The sequence below is a fragment of the Lepisosteus oculatus genome, chromosome 7 (assembly GCF_040954835.1).
Source record: "Lepisosteus oculatus isolate fLepOcu1 chromosome 7, fLepOcu1.hap2, whole genome shotgun sequence".
Classification (NCBI taxonomy): Eukaryota; Metazoa; Chordata; class Actinopteri; order Semionotiformes; family Lepisosteidae; genus Lepisosteus; species Lepisosteus oculatus.
Genome location: NC_090702.1, coordinates 13,555,840 through 13,577,294, shown reverse-complemented (window position 1 = coordinate 13,577,294; position 21,455 = coordinate 13,555,840). Strand labels below are relative to the sequence as shown.

General features: G+C 35.8%; 1 protein-coding gene across 5 annotated transcripts in view; it reads left to right on the top strand.

Moving 5' to 3' along the window:
* Positions 1-21,455, top strand: part of shank3a (SH3 and multiple ankyrin repeat domains 3a) — a 639,129-nt gene that overhangs the window by 293,779 nt on the left and 323,895 nt on the right. For all 5 annotated transcript variants that reach the window (XM_069192202.1, XM_069192204.1, XM_069192203.1 and 2 more), the window contains one exon: positions 8,489-8,597. In XM_069192202.1, the coding sequence (XP_069048303.1) occupies positions 8,489-8,597 (109 nt within the window). The remainder of the gene's footprint in view (positions 1-8,488; positions 8,598-21,455) is intronic.

Here is a 21,455-nt window from a genome sequence, read left to right as displayed (position 1 = left end):
AAAGAGACACAACGTTTTTTCTGTGTGGCCTTGACACCTAAATAAAGCTCCACAGACAAAATGTTGTGTCTCTTTTCAGCATGGAATAAACCTTTACTTGTTCTTTTGCAGCCTACGCATGCTGACAGATCCCTACTTAAATTCTTTTTACTTGCCCATTATAATACAGTAAATACAGTAAGTGTGTTTCACCTCACATAGTTTTTTCTAAAAGCCTGAAACTTTTAACAAACAGTAGCCATTAATGGGAACTGAGAGAAGCACATCACTAAACAATTGTGATGCTGCTGACAAATTGTTGAAGTTTTTGTTTCAGTCATGCAGTTTTACAATATAACAGATATTTGTATTATTGTATTGTGCCTCCAACTTCCTCTTGAGGAATCCTTACAGTATATCATATGGGAACACAGAAGTTACTGTGCACTGACACAGATAAAAACATATCTTTATGTCTGTTTAGGTATTCATTTAACCTCATCAACTGTGTTGGTACAAAATCTTTTAATATTGTTAGTTTTTAGGGAATCATTCTTTTCCTTAATCTTAAGTCCTTGGGTTGGACAAGAGAGTTGTGATTTGTTCCTAGTCTTATCTCATGAGTTTTTAGACTACAAAAACTGCAAGGTTTTTTGATGATATCCAGTATTCCCTCTGTTGTCTTAGATATACTGTAGTAGCCAGAAAGGTGAAAATCTTTTAAATAATTGTGGTACTGTATGTGCCAAATAGCAAATATGATCCAGATAGTCCAACTGGTCTCAACTTCTCATGTCTTTATCTACTACTTCCTGGAGGAGTCGACTATTAAATCGTTCTACAAGTGCATTGATTTGAGAATGGTACACAGAACCTCTTAGGTGGTTAATTTGTTGTAATTCACACAGGTCCTCCAGGATTCTGGAAATGAACGGATATTCTTGATTGGTCAAAACATCAGTAGGATGTAAAACAGCTTTCTTGTATTACTTTTAACTGTTCCTTAATTTACTTCCAGATATTATGTGCCATAGTATAGAATTGTTGTAATATATTAGTGTATTTTTGCTGATTTTATTAGCAGTCCCATCAGACTCGTCAATCAGTAGTCTGTTAAGATGTCTCAATCATTGGCAATGGGACAAAATAATTTATAAAAAATGTTTAAGTGCTGTTTTTCGGCACTAGGGGCAGCAATGAGAATACTTATTGGTTTCTTTATTAATTCCAAACCAAAAGCATTGTATAACTTTAAAAAAAATCTCATTTGAGAAAATATTCCCAGGTGCCCTCTACTAAACGTAGTTTATCACAGTGTTTTCATTCCTCTCTGTATCTTTATTATTGCGTATAGTAGCCTGGTTTTAATTGAAAACTGAGGATAGGGTAAAGAGAGGGTCAATACAATATAATACTTCTCCTTCAGTTGTCAGTGGAGAAATTAGTTCTTGCTTTCATCACCTCCAGACTAGATTACTGCAATGTTTTGCTAGCTGGAATCTCAAAGAAATTATGTCAGAAACTACAGAAACTAAACTGTGCTGCTTGATAGCTGACCAAGTCTAAAAAGCATAAACAGATTTATCACATGCTTAAAAACCAGCACTGGCTACCAATATCTCATAGTACAGACTTTTAAATTCTCTTGTTGACATACCTGTCTCCAACACAAGAGTGTGCTGTCAAGAGTTACGATCCCCACAAATCCCTGTATACTCACTTCCTTCACCTGGCTCTAGGCTAATCAACATTCCAAGGACTCACGTTGTACATTTGGGGACTTTTCAAGCCCTTATCTTTGGAATGCACTTCCTGATCATATCAAAAATACACCCCCTGCTGATGTTTTTAAATCTTGCCTCAAGACTTGTTCTTGATGGGATTCAATTCCTTACTTACAGTATTTATTTCTTTTAGTTTCTTATTTTTTACATGTATTTATTATTACATTTTCTGTTGTTGTACACTGTTTTATGTACAATTAATGTGAAGTGCCTTTGGAATGCTCTGATTAGAATATGTTAAAATTGATTAAATGAATCAAATTGATTGATTGATCTATAATAAAAGTAATCTGATTAATCCTTTGGATTACCAGGATATCTTTGTAACTGGCAGTGAAAGTTGGATCTCTGTTTTGTACCTACTGTAGTTAATCCCTTAGATTTCTTTGGGATTTTTTTTTGGCTTCTTAGTATCCCTAAGTATTTCCCCTGTCTGTGAAACAATCAATGATCCTCCTTTGGTACTGATTTCATTCTGTTGTTTAATCATCTCATCCCCAACAAATATATTTCATAAATGTATTGTTATTGACCCCTTCTGACCCTTTCATTGTGCTGTGGATTTCTGATTGCAAATGTCCACAAGGGGATGGATATTTGTTCTTCCTTTTTATATCTTTGGGATACATATCAGTGATGAGGTATGTCATCACAGTTCCTGAATCCCATTCAATTTAGGGCTGCTCCTGGAAGAGGTTTCAGTGGAAACAGCAGGGAGCAATTACCCTGTGGTTTGTGTGGATCCTAAAGCTATAATGTATAATAGCATTATGCTGGGGGACTCAACACTGTAAAAAAAAAAAGGCGCAGTACTTTGAATGAGATGTAAAACTGTGCTTGACCCTCAGAGCATTTCTCGAAAAGAGCATTTCTCTCTGGCCCTTATCAGTTATGACCTCCTAATAATCTCCATCTCTGATTTGGCTTCACCACTCTGTTCCCTCCCCACTGATAACTGGTGTGTGGTGAGTGTACTGGCTCACTTTGGCTGCCGTCACACCATCCAGCTGGGGACCACACATTGGTGGTGGTGGAGGCAAGTTCCCAATATCTGTTTTTTTTTCCCATTGTCTGTTATTAGCACTTTGGGTAGAGTTTCTAGGAATGACTATATTAGTGTAAGGAATTATTACTATTATGTCAGTAGAAAGTCTTTGCTCTTTGAAAGTGAACAGTAAGTAACTATAAATGCTGACAGGTGTGCCACAGCCAACACAGACCAACTATTTTTGAATGTATAAATGTAGATCCTCGTACTAATGGAATACATTTTCTGTATAATGATTAGCCAGGTCATGGTAGAGATGAAATACCCTGCTGTGGGTTGGAGTTGTGTAGGTGGATGATCAGAGCAAAGGAGTTGGAAATTCTGATTAATCAAGATGTACAAACAGACATTCAGAGAAGCAGAATAAAAATATTTCAAAGAATTTTGCCCATTATCTCAAGTGCTCAAACCTAACCTCAGCATAAAAAGAAGAAGAAAATAAGGGTGAATTGACCCCAGATTCATATCTGTATTCAAAAGATTCTGCAATCCAGTAAAGACTGCAGATGCCTACAGTATGTTGTAGTTCATCTGTAACACAAGGTTAATATTTTATAGAAGTTTATACTCTATCTCTTAGTGCCATGAGAGAATATCTCAACCCTGTATTATTTCCCCTAAACGAACACTGTCGTGTTTCTAAGCAACTTTTGTTTTTCAAGAGTGTATGAGACACTACTGTAGGCACCTTTTGCTAAACATTGCAAAGTTTTGCTCTCAAACTGTAACCATTAATGTCCCAAACAGCAGTGATCAATAATGTGTTCAACTAAGTGACAGATTTTGAAATGTGAATTGCAAAGTGAGTTTCCTAACAGCTAAGAAAGGATTATCATAATGGCCAGTGAAACGGATTAAACAAGAAAGTGATTACCCTTTTTCAGGAGTGTTAAAAAAGATCACATAGAAAAAAAAAATCAGCAATTGCTTGATTCCTTCCAGCTCTTTATTACGTTGTGTTCGACAATGCTCTCCCTGCTTATACGGCAGCCAGTTTCTTTTGTATCTGATCACCATAACAACAGCTTCATAGATTTTGAAATCTCAAGTGAATTTCCATCACTCATTTCAGTGCTGTTGAGAGAATAATCCTGTGTACAGTATGCCTTTCTGATATAATACTTCATGGAGGGAGAAAATCAGGGTTTTTTGTTGGCAAAATAGTGAATAATATGATGACTGAGGTGTGGTTTTCCAGACTCAGGATGAAATAAAGCCGCACATGGTAAGTGTAAGATATCTTTTGATCAACAGAGATACATAGATTACTAGAAATTTGAGAGACTCTTTCAGACCAGGGAGTTATGTAACTGCTGTACTATAATGCACAAAACTGGAATGGTGGGAGGATGGAAGTGATAGCATTTCTTTATCTTGATGTATTTTTAAAAAAGGAAAGTGTAATTTTCCTGAATAATATGTTTTCTGTAATAATGCTGATAAAAATATTAAGCATTTGTATTAACATGAATACAAGTTTTTTTTTCGAAGTATTGTTAGAAATAATATTTATCTTGTTATTGCATTTTTGGATAAATATTGTGACTGATAGTTTTGGGGATTTCATTGCCTCTTGTGTACGGTTGGATTTCTGTTATAACAGATTCTATTTCATTCTCTTATATGGATATAAATATTTGGAGTGCACATTTGACAAACTAATTTTATGATGATTGATTTGTGTATTTAGTAAATGAATTATTTTGTCATTTTAACTGCCTACATTAGAAATAGAGATGTGTTGCAGTTATACAACATGTACAGTAAATGGAACAGTATTTTGATTGCACTGTAGGCAAGGTTATGGCTTTTTTCTTTGTGCTATAATTTCTATGTGTTATAAATGAAAATTGATTCATCAATAGACAATGTGCTGAATTTTCTGCAAAAAATAATATTTTAACTGCTATATCCCTATATTGTGGGGCACTAAGCATTCATACTTATCAATTCAGTCATAGGCACCATGAAAGAAAAATGAAAAAGAAAAAAATCGATTATTGATTCATTTTTCTCTTAATTCTTTGACTGCATATTGCTATTTTGAATAAAACTACAGATAAAACACAGACAGGTCTTTAGGGATTACATTACAAAGTTTTATGTTTTATGTAGACATTATTATGTTAGTATTCATTTAGATTTATGCATCTATAATAAAATCATAGCTGTGGTTTGTTCTGCAAGCACCTGCACAAGTACAGGACCAGAAACAATTTAAAAGCAGGGTCAGTAGAAACATTTGATACTTTCATTCACAGTCTAAGCATACAGGGGTTGCATGAGTTTTCAATCAAGGACCTTGTGTCTACACTGGTCTCCTAGGTGCTCTTGTCAATAAGATATTCTAACAGTGTGGATCCCTGGTGTCATGATTTCTATATAGTCTAATAGATATAAAACATTCAGATGTTCAGAATGTATTACAGTATGTATTTACTAGATTTGATTATCTCACTGATAATTAAGACTGAGGTCTTAAGATCAAGCATGAATTCTGAACATAAAAAATAACTTTGGGCATTTTACAATGCAAGAAAGTACAGTAGTACCATCCAGACTTCTAATTCTATTTTGGATATACTGTATTAAGTCAAAGCCTACAACCACAAATTTTATCCACATCGCAAACCTGTGCTATACGGCACTAATTAGGATACGTCCCCATAATTTGTAGAGACTGCTTCTTCTTCAACACACAATAAGCTGAAGGAGTTTCCTTGTAAGATGTATATATACCTTAATTTCACTGGTGAAAGTTAAATATGCTGTGCAAACTAACTCCAGTAACATGGAGCTGTCCAATAATAAAAGTCAAAATCAACTTTGACTTTATACAGTATGTGGAAAGGAATATTAGAAATTTATTTAGACAGTTGTGATTTCAGCAATGTAAAAGTTGGAGAATTGATATTCATTAGTATTTTACAGTTTTACAGTATATAATTTTCAGTGTAGCTTTTTGTCTTCAAATTGTTTTCAGACAGTAAAGTTATAATTATTTTTTAGAGACAGTAACATTATTTTTTAACTGGCCCAATAAAGATCTATGCAATTTATTGAGGTCTTTCCATTACCCTATCAGCCATCAGTTAGAGTTTGGGGTTGCACCAATAGGCTGAAATTGTCAGAGTGATGGGTTTTCAAAACAATTTGGAAATGCTGTCAGAACATCAGTCAGACCTTGTCAGACTAATGGCCCATCAGACCAGTAAATTGCTGGAAAACTTGGCATAGATGGATTTCTCCCTATTTCACTTTCCACAATTTAAACGTAATTGGCTGCTAAACATTATTTTACACAGACATTTCATACAACAATCTGTCAATATCAATCAATTGATCAATTAAAATTCTCAGACTGGTTGATATTATTTGTTAATTAGTATGTGTAAAGATTTTAGACTGAACAAGTATGAAACAAAGTGCCCTCACTACTGCTGCCTGACTGAAAACAAAAAAACAGCTTGCTTTGAATTGAAAGAAATTGGCAAATTGGCAGATTATATCTCTGCCAGAACCTAGTTATGTAATTAAAGTGTAACCCACTTTGAATTAAAATGTTGGTTTAAAGTGAATTTTTAATTTGAATAAACTCAACAGAAAGTGATTAACTGTTAAAAGTCTTCAGTTGTTTTTGTTCTGTAAATGACCCTTCCTTCTGCCTTCTTAATAGCAGTGCCTGAAAATAAATTGAAAAAGGTATTACTTTCAATGACCCCGTTTATATACAGTAATTACCCTTTTGACTTTTTACTATTATTATTATCAGAATTAATATGAATATAACACCCTTTTCTCCTTAAAAGCTGCAGTAGATCAAAGTAGATCAATTTTTCTATTTTACCAGAGTTAGAATGTTTACAGTGCTACAGAAAAGATTATGCCCCATGTGCAAGTAATTCCATTTTAAATTAATTTAGAAATGCATTCTTCTTCCTTTCTTTCTTTCTCATTAATCATTGATTTTAAAACTCCCTGCTGCTTTAAATGTACTCTAAGTACACAGTGAAAAGTATGATGGTTCATAGTCTGATGGGCCCTTATCTTAACATAGCAATTTTAAACTGAGAACACGACTGGGTCAGTATTTATTGTTCAGATACACCAGATTACATTTCTGTTATTGATTAAATGACTCATCAGCAAACTATATATTTATTAAAACACTATTAAATGAACAGCAGAGTACAGATTAAAGATTTTAAAAAGGAAAATTATTCCCTACAATTTAATGTATACTAAGGCACAGTTTAGTACTTTAAAATAAGATCATCTTATACTTTTTTTCCTTTTGATTTTAAGTTTTATTCTTTTTGTCTGTAATACTTTGTTCAAATAGCAGATATTGTGAACACAATTATACTAACGATGTTATTCAGCTTAGAATGTGTTATTCATTCTGGTCAGTTCCAAAACCCAATGATAGTATGCTGATGGAAAAAAGAAGCGCAACACCTCCTCCTCCATACTCTGGCCCTCGTGTCTGCATGGAAAAGGCTGAAGAATGACTCATCAATGAAGAGGACCTGATGCCACTGCTTCTGTCTGGCCCAAGCCAGTCGGGTGTGACATCTAGGAGGTGCGAGCAGAGGGCCTCTGACAGGTCACCTTGCTCTTAGACCAGCAGCATGGAGCCTCACTGTCCTGTCACTGATGTGGGCATTGTGTCTACTGGCAGTTTCCGCAGCAGTACAGGTGGCAGAACTGAAATGATCTCTCAGATGGACCAGTCTGATGTGTCAATCCTGCTCTGGTGTGGTCACTCGAGGGCAACCAGATCTTAAATGGTCATCTGTCCTGCCAGTCTGCTGAAACCTTCTCTGCAGCTGGGGCACAGTGGAATGGCTTACTCCATAGTGTCTGGCAACGTTGGCACATGACATGCCTTCCTCCAGTATCCCAATGGCCTCTCCCTTGCTTCTGGTGACAATTGAGGCATTATGGAATGTACAGAAAACTGAAGTGTGGCCTTTTTCTTGCAGTGACCTAAGCTTTGAATTAAGGCCTTTTTAAAGGTGATCTGATCAGACATTGTTCCACCTGGACCTCGTTGGGTAAAAGTGCACCTAACGAGCTTTTGTGTGATTCACAAGTTGCAATGCCTCACTGCACAAGCTGTAATGCTGGTCAGAGGGCTTAAAACAAATTGACAACCTTTTGTGAAAGTACATAAGCTATAACTATAGTTTTCTCATTCCAGAAAATGTTGCATTTCTTTTTTCCATCAGTAGTGTATGGATTCCTCTGAATATTGATGAAGAAATAGAATTGTACATTTTTTATTAATATTGCTGCATTTTAGATATGTTGTTTATTTTCTACATAAATCATGCATTTGTGGTGCCGATAGTGTTTTGCCTTTTTAAGACTATGCTGTGTCAATAGCCAATTTTGACTGGCAATTTGACTGGAGTTCCTCATTTGGGCAATATACCCTTGGCCAGGATTAGCCCTCCACCCTTTTCTTTGATGTACAATAGATACAATAGATATGTTTATTGAATTTGTCTAATTATGGCGACAGAAATCTTTCTATTAAGGGCATCATGTTTGCAGTTTATGAATAGATTTTATAAACCTATAGATAGATTTCCTCCTGAATTGCTCCAAACATTTATAGTACGTTGTTGCTTAATCAATTTCTGTTCACTGTTTTCATTCCTTTTTTAATCAGGCTAACCTGAAGAAGTTTATGGAACATGTCCAGCAAAAGAACATTGAAAAAGTCTCAAAATTTTTGGAGAGAGGGCTTGATCCAAATTTCCATGATCCGGAAACAGGAGGTAAGCGACTTTATCACTTGCCTAATCATGTCTTAAATATCTTTAATTTCACAGAAATGCAATATTTCTTAAGTAGGTATAAGCAATTAATAGAGTAATATCATGTGCAGATCCTTCAGGTACAGCCACCCATTGAAACGGGATTGTACTTGATATTATTAAGATTCCGCTGTTATCAATAACAGCTGTAGAAGATACTGCTCCATAATACGTTAAAATACATTGTTTTTTTACGCAGACAACAGGTTCAGGGTTTGCTAATTACAAAATGAGACCTAGAACACGTGTTTAGCTAAGTTGGTTGACTAAAATGAAGTCTATAAAGTTGGCAAACTTGCTTCAAAACCTTGGTGACAGTAGACTGTTGTATGGCATAACAAAACAAATGTCTTTGTGTTTTGTTCAAGTAATAGCTATCTCAAATGCTGAATATTGACCATCTATAAACTGACATTAAGTATCACATGCAATATAAACGCATTGTTGAGTATGTGTTGTATTGTTTCATTTTTGTTGTCTTCTGATTTTAAAATTCAGGGAGTTTCAGATGATTGTATTGCACTATCTTGGATTCCTCTGTACATTAGCATTTGCCTTCAGCCTCCAAACGGGATTAAGTGCTTGTGCAATATTTGGTTTGTTAAAGTTGTCATTAACAATTAGCTCAGTAGATACAGACAATACTGCACAAATTCATTCATCTTTATTTTTATTGAATGACATGTAGTTTATGGATATTTTTTACTTTAACCCACTTTGCTGAGGAACAAGAGCATTGTCAGAGAATAAAGTAGTCAGTTCTCTTATGTGAATTGAATCACTGGCCTGTTGCAGAGGCAGAGAATGAGAGGCAAGGAATGCTGGGAAAGAAGGTCTAATACGCCATATGGAATATCAGAAGCTAAGGGCTGTCTTTTCACCTGAACATTCGTCTATACATTCTACAAACGTAGGCCATATTTTTTTATCTTTAGAATAAAATCATCACTACACAGCCATCTAGCAGTTTCATTTGCAAATGAAGCATTATCCACATCTGCTCATTCCCAAGATCACTCTGCAGTGCAGCAGAGAAGTTAGATGTGCCTTACATACACAAGCAGGGAAAATACATTTTATACTGCTTCAAATTTGATTCATATTATCGATTGATAATAGCATAATTGGCCTTCATTTGTGTCATAATGACACAATGCTAGATAAGGCAATGTGACTTCTCTCTCAACTTTTTCATCATTGGCATAAATGAATTGAGCTTCTAAATGTCCATGATTGGCTGTTGGCTTCCTCTTGGTTGAAACATTTCTTACATTCTTACGTTTTCAGACATGGTAGACTCAGGGCTCTTGGTTCAAATCCTGTTGTTGGGCATGGGTGAAATTTATTTTGATAAAATTGATGGATTTGGAAAAGGTGTATATTACTGTGAATGCTGTATAATGGAGGCACGTACGGTACATACATATTCATCTCATTCCCAAGTTCCACGGTGAACTTGTCATCTGATGTATTGCAGGTGGATGACATGGAAAAGTTATTCTTTGGTTTGACACACTCCTGCATGTACAGTAGTTTGTGTTCTCACTTTTTTCAAAACTTCTGTTATGTTTCGGATTCTAATAACCCATGATATCACAGTTACTTAACTAATGTGTTAGAGTACTTTGAACAAATGATAGCAGTAATGGATACAACCAGAACATGTACAGTATACTGCATGTATATTTACGGAGGGATTTGCAGATGGTATTAACTTAAGGGAATGCTTGAATTTAGATTCAAAACTCATTGAAATATATAAAACAGAGTACAGGTAAGTGGTGTTTACTCAGATTGAGGTGATGTAATCAGTCTAGTACCACAGAGATCTGTATTAAGACCACTGTTCTTCTTAATGTGCTGTATATTGATTACTTTGATTCTGGTATAGTTAGCAGCTGGTTAAGTTTGCCGATGACATACATACATACTGTATACATGTATATGATAAAATAGGAGGATTAGCAAACACTGTAGATGCTGTAGATTACATGGTATGTAATGTAGACAACAGCAAAGTGTTACATGGAGGCAGCAAAGCTATAAACTATAATTGTAAAATGGGTAACAGCTTGAAGAGGCTGCTTCTGAAAAGACTTGTGTTTATGTTGACACATAATTTATATCTTCTGTATACAGTATGTGTAGGGAAGCATAAAGTAGTTCAGGAGGGTAGCTGCATCAGCATGCGTAGTTTGCAAAGGAACAAGTAATAGGTTTATTCCATGCTGAAAAGAGAAGAGATAAAAAACAATGTTTCAGCTGTGAAGCCTTCTTCAGGTGTGAGAAAGACAGGGCAGAGGGCACAGATTAAAGAGCACAGAAAAACAAAAGCTGGGAGAGGGGAGGAAACAGGAGGGGCAGAGAGGCAACTCAGGAAATGCAAAATGCAGAAAGGTGAAGAAAGGTGTGAAGTCAAAACCTGCATGAGAATAGAAAAGACTACGCGAAAACAAGACGGTCATTGAGAGAAGGGGGGTGGTGTGAACCAAGTTTCAGGATGAGTTTAGTTTCTGTTGTTCTTCTGCTATGGGAGTTTAGAAACTATGGCCATGTCTGTCACTGGGATGGGAAAACTCGAAGGAAAACCAGATTGCTACATTATGTAGTTCTGGAAAATCAATAAGTTTAAATCAATAGGCCTCTTAAAAAAACAATGAATCTGTATAGGGGATAATGTGCTTTAGCAGGTGTTGTGCTGTCGATGAGAGATTCAGCCAAGCTCTTGTTTTGTTGAATTGTTATGAACCAAAAAGTAACTCCATTAAGGTGTTAACCCCAATGTTCTGAGCAACCCCACACTCGAACAATATGGTATACCCAGTTTTCTCCTAAAATTCAAAAGTTGTACAGAAGCTTTTTGTTACGCTGTACTTGATTTGCATATAGTTGGGTGCTGCACTTCAGTGTTGGATGAAGTTGGTCCTTTCCTATACAGTATATAAAGAACTTTGGCATGTTTTGGGATAAGTAATGCTATAGGAATTGTATTAATAATCAATTAAAACAAACAATTCATAATAAAATGTAATTGTACTGTATACAAAAAGATGCCTACAGCTTTTAAACATGATATTTATATAAGAAAACACTTGAAATGTAGTCCTGCAAAATTAAATAAAAGTCAAGCTGCTTTTGCAACTCCAACCGTGGATTGTGTTAGGAATTAAATTTTATATTGCTTTAAAAACATCCCCTTAAAATGTAGATTGGTACATAAATAAAAATTCAAGAAGTGAGATATGCAAGTGCTCCAAGTCAATAATGTGTGACATTTGTTCCTGTTAATAGGCAGAAACTGCATTTACATGAGCATTTATGCTGAAAATATGACAGGGTTACCAACCATCCATACAATTATAGATGGTCTGTAAAATTTTAATACTTCCCTATTTTAACTCTCCTGAAATCTATTAAACACAAAAATGTCTTCTTTTTATGAAAAAGGATGGTGCTGTTTTTTAAAAGCCATTGAAGACTTTGTTTTTGTTGCATATAGGAAAATAGGAAAATGAATAGCCAACATGCACCAAAATGCATTGAAATGCACAGTGAGTGGGCACCCCCATCACATGCTTTTACAATAGGAATAGTGTCCATAAAAAATAATTTGTTCCCATAAATTGGTGGTTTAATGTAAGTCAATAAAAACAAAATGGGTGATTTCAGGGTTAGCAACCCTGGAATGTGCAGGATTGGAGAAAGGGCCTAACAATCCAAAACTCTGCGTGTGTGTTTCTAAAATTGATGTTTCAAAGATATTATTTTGATAGCTAAATTAAGATAAATGTTAACTTACACTAACATTGTCAATTAAGGTAAAAACACATGATATCGTTAGTGTTGTAGTTACGTGTATGATGATGTATATATTTCTTTCTGATAAATAATGGTATGAATGTTTTACGTCATTCATTTACCCAATGCTCATTTTTCTGTGCTTAAATGAAGGAAAATTTATACTATACAGTACGTCAGCCAAACAAAATGAGCAATATAAAGCAGCATAAAACTACATCTTTGCTGTGTAGTATTGAAATTTGTTTTCCAGATCATAAGATAAATGTGATGCAACAATACATAATGCCAACTTTTATCTCTGTATATTTCTGTTGGTATACTGTGTGATTAAAACAATGTAATTTGTTGTGTTTAATCCTCCATTTCATGTCAGCTAGGACAAATTAACTTAAAGTAAAGTAAACTAGTGTAAAGTTAGTATTTGGTTGCAAGGCCCTTTATGCTGTTTGCAACCTGTCAACATTAAATCTTGATTTTAACTGTAGCCACTTTCAGTTATTGCTTGTTTGGGGAGTTATCTGACTTTAGTTTCCTCTTCAACAAGGAAAGTGCATACTCAGTAGGATTCAGAATAGGAGATTTACTTGGCCAGGTAAAAAAATTCCACTTCTTCTTCAAACTGAACTCCTTGGTTAAGTATGTTTTGGGGTCATTGTCTTGCTGCAGGATAAATTGCTGTCAAGTGAGTTTTGAGGCATTCTTTTGGATACGGGCAGACAATATGTTTCTGTGCACTTCAGAATTCATTCTGCTGCTGCCATCATCATTTACATCATCAATAAAGACCAGTGAGCCAGTTGCAGAAGCAGCCATGCATGTCCAAGCCGTAACACTGCCTCCACTGTGTTTCACAGATGAGGTGCTGTGTTTAAGATCATTTGCAGTTCTTCTCTTTCTCCACTCTTTTATCTTTCCATCATTTTGATAAAGGTAGAGCTTTGTTGCAGAACAGTTCTGACTCATCTTTGTACATCTTCACATAGTCTGATCTGGCCTTTCTCTTTTTAGTGTTGATGAGAGGTTTGCATCTTACCGTGTACCCATCTGCACAGTGAATTGAGAGTCTTTAACCCCTGCACTCTGGAGATTGTCTGAAACCCTATTCTAGAGGTTTTCTTCAAAGCTCTCATTTTTTTATCATCATCTGTTGTCGTCTTCCTCGGACCACCTGGTCTTTCATCGATTGTTTACTCCTCCAATAGTTTCTTTCTTGTTCAAGACATTCCACATTGTTATTTTTTGCAATCTCAAATTTCTCTGCAATGTTTTCTTTGCACTCATCTTCACAATTGTTTGATTTTTCATAATTGTTCTAAAAAGGCTGAACACGCATGCAGAATGATACCCAGAAACAAAATCTATATATTATAGTAATAATAATAATAATAATAATAATAATAATAATAATAATAATAATAATAATAATAATAACATATTTCCTGGAAACAAACATGAATGTTGCAAGAAGACGAAGAGACTGACTCATAAATGTCACATGAGAGAAAAATAAGCTCTGAGTAGATGAAGCGGCATGAATTCTGCATCTATTACATTTATATCTAGAGCTTTTCATTTTATTGGCAATATCAATTAGTTAAAGCTATGTACTGTATGAACTTCTTCTCAATATCATTACAGTAGGGAAAGTCTGCTCTAAATAATTACCAATTGTTGGCTCTCTTTGGCAGTACAGTCAATGTTATTTTCCACCCTACATGTATCTACCTACAGTGCACAGGTTCTACTATGCTCTTGTTCTTTTGACCTTTCTGCCTGTGCTCTACCCACACAAGGATGCAACCAACAACTAATAAAGGATTTAAAGTGAAAGGCTACAGCCTGTGTTCTGGCACCCAGGCATTTCAGAAGTGAGAGCATATTGTCTGTGTCTCCTGGAAGTATTGAGATGTCTGAAGGATTTTTATTGCTGGGTAATTCTACATGCAGCTCTTCTATTTGCTTCCACGTACATGTTTAGGGCCCTACACGTCTTTTAAATGGTACTAAAAAGAGCACTTGAACTCCCTATCAGACCCAATACATTTTAGAAAACTAATTTCCTCTGCCATGGAACTGTACAAAATATTCTCTTGTCAGTTGCAGTTACAGGATTTTCTAAATAACTTTGTATGGTTGCATCTTCTAAAAGTGAATTAGTTGTCATTAACTGATTGCTGATTGTTTCTTTCTAGGTGCCTCAGTTCAGTTTATCTAGGCAAAAAAAAATGTTGGTGTGAATTGTAGCTATAATATATTCCTTTCTATTTATATATTTTAATTGCACAATTTTGGCAGTCCATCACAGGGCACACACACACAGACAATTCAGAGACAACAGTTGACTAGCCACCTTACATTTTTGTAGGGTGAGAGAACATGAGATTACATTATAAAAACACACATGGACACAATCTACAAGAAGGAACCTGTAATCAGGAGTGCTAACTGCCATCCTGCAATTCCACCTAGTAAAGGATTCTTAGTGTAATTAAATAAGGATTTTCAATTGAAAGGAGGCCATTTGACCAATCTAGATCATTTAACTACTAGTAGCTTAAGTAGCACTAGATGTTATGCAGTCCTTTGAAAAAAGCCATGGTTTTAGCTTTGACAACATGTTTCATCCAACTTGAACACTGCATAAAAAAGTTTCTTCTTTAGAAATGCACTTTCCCAAAGTTTCTTTTTGCGTCCTGTGTTTTGTGTTTGACTTGTTATTGGAGATATCGATTGCATTGACTTTGTCAATGTCGTTGAGAATTTTGAATACTGGAATTAAGGCAAGTTATGGTCTTCTCTTTTCAGTACAAGAAAGGTTCAGCTCTTTTAGTTGGTCAGATTAGAAAATGTTATTAAGGCCAGGAAAGTACCAGGTCACTCTCATGCAGCCACTTTGGACTAATCCCAGAGCAGCAGTATCCCAGTGCAGCGATATATTTGTATAACGTGATGACCAATTTCAAAGTAAAATGACTTGGTTTAAATTTGGCACTTTTTACAACAGATGCTAACATTATTTTGTTTCATTAACAAGGTCAATTATTCATCCCCTGTGGAAGCTACAGTCAAAACCTTAGCCAGGATTTAGTTGGCACCTTCTATAGTCCACACAACAGGCAGGTTTGCTTGATGTCATGAGAACATAATAAGAAGCCATATCACCCTGCAACTCACAACTGGCAGCTCACTAAGCTAAGCACATGTGAGCCTGTCAGTACCTGGATGGGAGACGTCCTGGGAAAGATGTTGCTGGAAGTGGTGTTAAGAGGGGCCACCCTGTAGGCGGCGCTCACCCTGCAGTCTATGTGGGTCATAATGCCGCAGTAAAGTGACAGGGAAATACTGTTAAAAGGTGCCTTCCTTCAGATGAGACGTAAAACCGAGCTCCTGACTCTCTGTGGTCATGAAAAATCCCACAATGTTTTTTGAAAAGAGTAGAGATGTTACCCCAGCATTCCCATTGGCCCTTACCAAACTTGGCGTACTTGGCGCTGTGGCTGCCATCACATCATCCAGGTGTTCTGCACATTGGTGGTGGTGAAGGGGAGTCTCCACTACATACATTACTGTATAAAAGGCTTTGAGTGGAGTATCCAGAAAAGTGCTATATAAATGAAAGGAATTATTTAATATTATTGTAACAGTCTCCCATACCCAGCCCTCTCTGTGGTGTTCTTTCTCTATCCAATGCCGCACTCCTGTTTAATCTTGTCACAGATCTACAGTAGGTTTGACAAGGGTTTGTCTTTGCATGAAAATGGTTAGAATTTGGCACTGCAGGGATCTGTAAATACATTTGTATAGGTACATGTACCATACAACCTGTGTATGTACAAAGTCCTCCTGATCCCAGAACGTGGCCAAGACCTAAACACTATTGATCATTCTGAAATTGTACCTAGTGTTTTTTATGATATCAAAAAGGATATTTTTTAACATAATAGGTCATTATAGTTAAGTCATTAAAGAAAATATTATAAATATAAAATGTTCAATCTATTAATACAACATCAACACATGCACACCACCATCAACAACAACAATATTAGCCTGAATTTACATGTTGTGATACTAATGGGTGAGCATTCATTCAGGAATTACAAATACAGAAATTAATAGCACTGGAGTTGTACTGGGTTTGTCGCAGTGGTCCAATATCCTTCAGCTGTTTTCTTCTGTACTAAGGGTGAGCCTTGGCACACAGAGAGAGCTTCGCTTAGTCCTGGATGTTCTTCATTTAAATTTTGTTGAAGAATTGCATTGTTACAGTATGTGTTATATACAGTTCATACAGTATATGAATTGCTTTGAAAAGTATATTCATAAAGCATATACAGAAAAGTCCTACTATATTGATTTTGTTGATCAGGAGAGATAACATTTGGTTCACAAGACACAAGATTGCTTGTATTGCATAGAAACTTAGAATTTTGTTACATATGAACTCACTCTCTTGGTCTGGTATCTTGAACTACAGTTTAAGCTCTGATAAAGACAGCAATAGTTACAGTTATGCAGTTGGTGATGGCAAATTACAAAGGCTTGATGGACAGGGAGGAGATGAACAAACAGTACCTTTTAAACAAAGAATAGTGGGTGGTGATCGGTTGTGATATTTTTAGGTGTAGTCCTTCTGTCCACCCTTGTGTAAAAAAATATAAAACTCTTCTTTAGCATAGTGAAAATGTAGTACAGTATTAAAATTCATATTTTTGCAGTAGCAAAAAGTAATAAATTAAGGGTTTGTATATAACAAGGAGTAGATATATACTGTGTAGCCTAACATCACCTTCACTTCTCTTTGAGAAAGATGCCACAAAATTATTTTAAACAGAACAGAGATGTACTGTAGTACAAGTAGGTAGCTGCGTCTTCATGACTAGGCTGCACAGGAACAAACACCTGAAGTAGGCTCCACAGATTAAATGTTGTGTTTCTTTTCTTCTCTTTTAAGCATGGGATAAACCTTTACTTGTTCCTGAACAAAGATATATGTAGTGTACAATATATTTTAAATAATTCAGGCTAATAAGGCTACAAAAAATCCTGAAGTAGTTCAGGTGGGTAGCTGCATCACCATGCGTAAGCTGCAAAAGAACAAGTAATAGGTTTATTCCAAGCTGGAAAGGGAAGAAAGAAAACACAATATTTCACACCAGAAGAAGGCTCCATGGCCAAAATGTTGTGTTTTCTTTCTTCTCTTTTCAGCATGGAATAAACCTATTACTTGTTCCTTTACAAAATATCCTTTACTTGAAAGATAGTGAATAGGTTTTGCTAAATCAGCATCTGGTCATGATACACTGATTGCTACTTATTTGGAAAAAAAATTACCAAAGAGAGAAAAAAACGACAAATAAATAATACTATGTAATTGTACTATAACAGAAAAAGGGGTTGTGAATATCTGAAAAAGGGAGATAAAATAGAAATGACAAAATAATGAACCAGTATTAGTTACCAAGCAGCAAACTTAAAATTGATAAACAATTATTCACAGTAACACAGTTCAGACTATTACTGTTTGTATAAATATGGGCAGCACTGGTGTGCAGTGTACAGCATTGCTGTCTTGCTCTGGATCTGTGGTGCTATCTGAATGGAGTTTGTACAGTATGTTCCCCCCTTGTTCATGTGGGTTTACTCTAGGTGATCCAGTTTTCTCCCACAGTCCAAAAACCTACTGGTAGGATAATTGGCTTCTGCAAAAACTGGCACTGGTGAGAGTGAGTGCGTATCTGTGTCTGTGCATGTCCTGTGATGGACTGGCATCCTATCCAGGGTGTATCCTGTCTTGCATCCACCGGCTCTCAAGCGACTCTGAATTCGAGAAAGTGGTTAGAAAATGGACAGAATGATTGGTGGTTATATATACTGGATATATAGATCCACGAGAATCAGAGTTTGCCTTCTACAGACACAGAACATTTAACATTTATTTTAGGATGGAATAGCATAAGGAGGAGATGGAACCCATGTACAGTATTACGAAATAAAAATAAAATCCTATGTATAATAAAAGTTCTTCTTAAAATGGATGTAAATACAAGGAAAATGAGAACCTACTGCATGTCTCTATTCAATATAAAGCATCATTAAAAATAAGAGATTTCTTTAACACTGGTGAATACCACACATAAGAAATCAGTATTTTCATAAATGCAAACAACACTTCCTTGCTTGAGGCCTAACGCCAGTCTCTTTAGTATTCAAATTATATGGAGGTTCTGTACTACCTGTCTATGAAAGAAAAAAACAGTCTCAGTGTTAATTGCTACAAGCCTCTCTTTTATTTCTTTTTTTTCCATCACTAAAGACTGTATTGTCTTTTATCCTGCATTCTTCATTAATATCTTTAAAAAGCTGACTTACTGATCTAACTGCCATTGACTTAGATCTACTGTAGTCAAACATGAGTGCAACTGTTTGACCATACAGCTTCAGTGAAAATGCCAGGCTGTGCATACATCCCAAGGCAACCCAATACTTTAATGGGAAATCCTAATATCCTGATATATATATATATCCTCTTCCTCACATGGCAATACTACAGTGCTGTATGTGCATTATACAATTACTGTATATATGGGTATTGTAATAATATGTATAAAACTAAGAAACAAATAAATAATACTATGTAATGGTTGTGCCTAGCACAATAGTATAATATAGTATGTTCCAATTGTACAGACAAGTACAGTTTGATCCCCTGGTTCAGTGTAAGGATCACAGTACTCTCATGTATTTTACTTTCACATCTTACACTCTAATTAGCACTTGTGTTATTTGCTTAGCTAAATAAATATCAGGAAGTCCAAGATTAAGGATAATTAGGATCTGTGAAACTACCATATCTGACAATATTCCAGACATTCACAATTTCACTGAAAAAAAGCTTTTTTGTGTGTGAAGTCTATCAAAACCACATGAGAACCAGGGAAATGCTGAACGCTTGACAGTGATTCACCCAGTACAGTTATAGATATGTTGCTACAGTTAGTACTTTATCTTGCACATTAGCTATAGTCCACATCTTGAACATTGTACCAGTTTAGTCTCCAATGAATAAGCAGCAACGTCTCTTTGGCCCTTCTATAACTGGGACAATCATCCTGAACCTGAACCTTAACCCAAGCCCAAACATAAAAATAATCTAAATGAAACAAAATTAGCCACGCTATTATTTCATGCAATAAACACAATCCTTAGTTTTATTAAATCATTAAGCGTTCTTTGATGAAGGACAGAGGTTATGTCAGCATCTCTTACGAAGCATTCTGTGATGAACTGAGCACCCTGTCTTCTAGGTGGAGAAGGAAGCTAGTGAAATGCTTTGCACATTGTTCAAACCCAGTATCATTCTCTCACAACAGGAGACAGGGCATGGATTTTTATTGTTTCTGTGTGACTGACGTTTTTTATTCGTTTTCAGTATCCTCAAGTTATGAAATCTTTTTTTCATTTTGTCAGCACAAGGTCTGGAAATGGTAGACAATAATGCCTATAACTCTGTTACTGACTCTCTTCGCCCTACATTGATTTGTAAATATTGATCAAACTGTTTCCGTAAGCTATTTTTCCAAACTGAAAAATGTTAACAGCTTTGTAAATATAATAAATTACATCAGTAATTGTGTTTTTTTAAACACTCTAACATACTGATTTCAACTATATTTCAGTCTATTATACCATATGTCAACTTTTAAATAGCAGTCTTTAGTAGAAGTTAAACTCATAGATATTGATGTGCTCTTTAGTTTTGAGGAGGCTTAGTCGTTTACTGCTTCTGCTTTTTCATTTGTCTGATTCAAGTATACCACGGTTTGCTTTCTTAATTTTTCGAAAGAGACACTTTGAGTGTTAGGACGTACTCCATATGTTTTCTCTAGGCACAGACTAAATAGAAAATAGATTTTTTTTACATGTATACTCAGTTAAAAAGATAAAATAAATGTACTATTAAAGGGCTGTGTTTTTCTTGCAAATGGTGAAATCCCTGAAGTGTCATAAAGGTCACATGAGAGAAAGGGTTTTGTATTTGATCATAGTGGAAATAAATGTTGCATGCCTGAGCATTATGATTTCAGCCCTTCCTGGGTATTATTAGGAGGCATGGGAAATTTGGCCAGGACGCCAGGGTTACACCCCTACTCTTTTCGAGAAACACCCTGGGATTTTTAATGACCACAGAGACTCAGGACCTTGGATTTACGTCTCATCCGAAAGACAGCGCTTGTTTACAGTATAGTGTCCCCATCACTATACTGGGGCATTAGGACCCACGTGGACCACAGAGTGAGCGCCCCCTGCTGGCCTCACTAACACCTCTACCAGCAGCAACCTTAGTTTTTCCCAGGAGGTCTCCCATCCAGGTACTGACCAGGCTCACATCTGCTGAGCTTCAGTGAGTTGCCAATTGTAAGTTGCAGGGTGACATGGCTGCTGGGAACTATATATATATATAGTATATCTACATTTTACAATTGGCAAAAAAAAATAGAATATGTGTTGCTAAAAGAAACATGGTTTGGTTTATTTACACAATTGGAAAATACCAAGTGAGAGTGGAGTTATTATAATTTCTGGCATGCAATTAAATCTCATCATCAAGCAGTCCTCAAATAAGACATACTGCATAAATGGACATACAAGATTTTAGATCTTATTTATAAAATATGATGCTGATAAACATATTGTTTCAGCTTGAGGTGGCTAGGAAGTGTCTCCAAGAGTTTTAGATCAATTATGTGACTCCTGACAGTGTAACCACCTCCAGTTTCAAAGCAGAGGCGACGTTTGCGGAGATGTTGGGGGGGGGGGTCCCCTGATCAAAATATTATTGTAAAGTTTACCTTGTTTTGCCTAGTTAATTAAGTTTGGGGTTAATGATTGTTGATGAGCAGTCCAGAAACACACTGCATCACATTAAGATTACAGAGAGAGAGAAAAGAGAAAGGACAAGACCAGGGGAACCTGGGAAGAAGAGAGAGAAGAGGGAGGAGTCTGGAACTTGAACCT